The following is a 4,064-nucleotide window of genomic DNA, read 5'->3' as shown; positions in this document are numbered from 1 at the left end:
CCCGGGGACTCCACGCGCTGGCGGAGCCCGGTCCCCGCGTCTCGCCCGCTTCGATTTCTTGATTAAAATGAAATCATTGCAGGCAACGTGTTTCAATTAGCAGGACTCTGGCGCGCGCCTGCCCCCGACTAATTGATGTGATTTGCTGCAAAGGGAACTTTTGGGGCCGATCGATAAACTAGAAAGTGTTTAATTAAGAGGGAGCCCTAAAACTCGTTGCATCGATCGGGTGCAGGTTCATCTTAATTAGCAGCGGGATGGTGCGCGGTTCCCGGCCCCGCACCCCCGGGAGCATCAGGGTTTCGACGGCAGAGCAGTAAGAGCCGACAGGGGAGAGCAGGGTGTTAATGAGCATGGGTCGTTAACGGGGCTGCTGTTAGCATGGGAAATACCCCTCACGGGAGGAGGACAGTCTGGGGAGGATGGTCTGAGCTCCACAAGGTACCTGGGTTTGGGGGGGTTGGATGCTGCCGGTCCCCTGGTTGCTCGGAGGTTGCTTGCGGAGCGCGCCGAGAGCTTGCAGAGCGCCTTGCCGTGCTTGCAGGCGACGCCGAGCGCTGCGGCCGGGCTTGCTCACTGCTCTTGCTTCATTTAGGGCCACGGCTGGCAGTGGCTGCATGATAAGCCTGGGTGTCCTGAAGTTTGCTGCTGGGGGACATCTCACCCCCAAAGGATCGGGTTGAAGATGCTCCGGATGCTGGACCAGCCCGGGGTCCGCAGCGAGCGAGCGGCAAGAAGCGCTTGGAGCAAGCCAGGAGCGTCCCTCTGAGCTGAAGACGGTGCTCGCTCAGCCCCGCCATGCCCCGTGCGGCGATTGCCAAACCCCTGCCGCCCTCTCCCCTTGGAGCGTGGCCGTGCCTCAGTTTCCCCATTCGTGGAACCGGGCATACGGCTGCTGCCCTGCCCTTGGGATGCCCTTGGTGCTTTGCAGGCGGCGAATGCCGGGGGAGCTGCAGCTGCAGACTCGCCGCGTTTGTGCTGTGTCTCTGTGTTTTCCTTAACTTTAAGCAGGATCTGACGTGGCTGAAAAAAACAAGATTCAGTTTTCGTGTGGAGGGAATATGCTTAAATAACAGCACACACGAAGCAGCATTTTACCTGCCAGGGCGGCCCCAGCAATGCTTTTTGGTGCAATTAGCAGCCCCTCGCTCATCCACGGGGAGACCGCAGTGTTCGCCCCTAATTTGCCTCTCCTTGGGTTGAAGGAGGATTCGGTTCGACCGGGCTTTTCCCAGCTCCTTCTCCTCCAGCCTCGCCCAGCTTGACGGGCTGGAGCCAAGTTGCCGCGCGGCGTCACAGCCCGTGGGTGCAAGCGCATCGCTCCGGCTCGACGGGATGCTCTCAGAGGCTCTTCCCAGCCCCATCCCTCGGCTCGGAGCCTCACCGATACCCTAAACTCGCAGCCTTCGCGTCTAGCGCCTGCTAAGCCGCTATGTCAACAGCCACCAGATCGATGGACGGCTATAAAACCCCGAGCACTGCTCTCCTTGTATCATTTATTATTTACATTCCTCAATTTAAAAGATTTACGGCCCGGTTGTAAGTATTTCCAAAGGCTGTTTCCTCGGAGAGTTTAAATAGCGTGGAAGTGAATTAAGCTTCAGCGCAAACAGCCTTAGTCCCGGCCCTGCAGATCCAGGGCTGCCCGGGCTCGGCGGCTCCGTGGCCTTGCATCGCCTTTCCTTGAAACCGGGATCCCGCCGGCACGGATCCAGCAGATCCTATCCCGGGGGTGGGGTAGGGAGTGGGACACCGCAGTCCTCAGCTCTGCCTCTGGCTTCCCACCCGCTGGCAGGAGCGAGCGGGGCTAAACCGGGCATTAACCAGAGCCCTCGCCAAGCTCAGTCAGCGAGCGCGTGATGCTTTCTGGGTGGGGAAACCGAGGCACGGCTGGCGGTCGCACACACAGATGTATCAGCTGTGGCTCATCATCACGAAACAGTTAGGGAAGGACTTTTGCCACCTCATTTGTCCCCCCTCTGTAATTAGGACACATTAAGTCGGGCTGGATGGGCAGGGATGCAGCGGGGCCCCGGGCCAGCCCTGCGGCCGTAACCCCGTGGGAGCTTCAGGGAGCACCAGGATGGAGCTCCCCTAAATCCAGATCACCGTGGGGAGCTGCCGGGGAACGGGGAGGGGGATGTAAAGCCCGTTTTCTCCTGCGCTTCGCAGGATAAACTCCCACTTCTCTGCCAGGATGAGTCACTGCAGCAGGAGGGGAAACTGAGGCAGCGTGCCGCGGGGAGGACTCGGGGCCCCGCAGCTCGCGGGGTTTATCGGGTGAATCTGCGGCATCTCGAAGAGCGACGAGACGGGGCTGGGCTGTCAGAAAGATAAATGCGAGGAGGTTTTTTGGTTTGCGAGGCCACTGGAGGCACATCTTGCTGCAGTCCTGTCCCTGTGCCCTTGGGGACTGCGGCATCCGACTCACCCCAAAGTTCCCCCAAAGTTCCCTATAAAACTATACCCTCACCAAATCTCCATTTTTTAACTTAAAACCACCAGTGAGTGCTCCAGCACTTCCACCTCACCTTTGCTACCACCTTTCTTTAAGCTAATTCTGTAATTAGGAGTAACAGACCCTGAGCCGGTAGCAAACAGAGCCATAAATAAGCGCTGGGATAACAGGCAGATCACACCAGCTGCCATCGCTGGTTTTGTGTGCTGTGAGATTTATTAAGCTGCATCACGTCCTTATTTATGGATTACAAAAGATAACGATGATCAAAACCTGATGGCATTAATTGGGAAGGTACAGGACGAGATGGTGAGGACAGGCAGAAAAATCACTTGCAAAATACCGGGGGATCCCGTGCATGACCTGAGCAGGAGGTTTCCCCTGGATAAGCTGAGTTCAGGGATAAGCCCAGCCTCCAGGGTGATTTTCAGCAGTGCCCGAGAGCCGTGATGGGGAAACTGAGGCACGTGGTGGAGCAACAAGCTGACACCTCCCTGCTCCCCCTTCTCAGCTCCAATTATTCCTAATAACGCCTCGCTCGCCGCCATGCTTTCGCCCGCCGCCGGCCGATGCATCACGCAGACGTTCCAGCCTATTGCAACTAATTATCCATGGGATTTCCCATTAATTACCGGCTGCTCTTTGCCTTTAGCATCCCGGGAGCTGCTGCGGTGACCGATGCCCTGCTTTAATACCCACAACCCCTCCTTTGCTTTGTTGCAGGTAGCGGCGCTGGAGAGGCAGATCTTTGATTTCCTGGGCTACCAGTGGGCACCCATCCTGGCTAATTTTTTACACATCATGGCTGTTATTTTGGGTATTTTTGGAACCATCCAGTACAGATCCAAATACCTCATGATGGTAGGTACCGCAACGGATGCCGCTCCCCGCACCCGGGTGCAGCATCGTCACCCCTGGGATGGCTCAGCCCCAGGCCACCTCCCATATCCAAACCCAAATCCCTGTGGATCCGTCGGGATCCAGCGAGCATGGCGGAGTTGGGATGGAGCAGGGAAGGTCGGTTCGGCGTGGCACGCCCTGACCGGCTCTCTTCTCGGCAGTACGCGGTGTGGCTGGTGCTGTGGGTCGGCTGGAACGCCTTCATCATCTGCTTCTACCTGGAGGTCGGACGCTTGTCGCAGGTAACCCCCCCCAGCACCCCGGGCTGCCTCCTTTTCCTCCCCCCATCCGCCTTCCCTCTCCATTTTTCCCGTCCTGCCTGCTGTCCTTCCTCCTCCTTCCCCTGCCCCACAGCCCTGACCCCCCACTCTGGGCCCCAGAGCCTGTGGGGGCCCCCACTCTGGTGGCAAAGCACCCTCCTGGGTGCTGCGGAGGGCTCCCCGGGGGGTCCCTGCTGCAGTACCGAGCACCCGGGCATGAGTGGGACGGACAGACGAGGTGGGGGGGGCACTTTGAAGTAGGAGTGCAGAATTAATGAGGCTGATGAGTCGGGAATTGCAGGGTGCTCGTTCATCACCGGGGCACACTCGGGTGTATGGGGTGCAGAAATCGGACGGCGTCGCTTCCTAACGTGCAGGCGCGGCGACGAAGCGGAGAAGGGACACGGGGCTGGGGGCGAGCAATGGCGGGGGGGGGCGGGGGCGGG

General features: G+C 58.9%; 1 protein-coding gene across 1 annotated transcript; it reads left to right on the top strand.

Moving 5' to 3' along the window:
- Positions 1-3,181: 3,181 nt before the first annotated feature.
- Positions 3,182-3,600, top strand: LOC104616097 (sodium/potassium-transporting ATPase subunit beta-1-interacting protein 1; the record flags this gene model as incomplete). The annotated part of the gene is made up of 2 exons (XM_010294563.1): positions 3,182-3,319; positions 3,520-3,600. Coding segments are annotated over 2 exons (219 nt in total), but the record flags the coding sequence as incomplete, so codon positions are not given.
- Positions 3,601-4,064: the final 464 nt, after the last annotated feature.

The sequence above is a fragment of the Phaethon lepturus genome, unplaced genomic scaffold (assembly GCF_000687285.1).
Source record: "Phaethon lepturus isolate BGI_N335 unplaced genomic scaffold, ASM68728v1 scaffold35809, whole genome shotgun sequence".
NCBI classification, from domain to species: domain Eukaryota; kingdom Metazoa; phylum Chordata; class Aves; order Phaethontiformes; family Phaethontidae; genus Phaethon; species Phaethon lepturus.
Note: the sequence above shows the minus strand (reverse complement) of the source record. Positions and strands in the feature narration are given on the sequence as shown.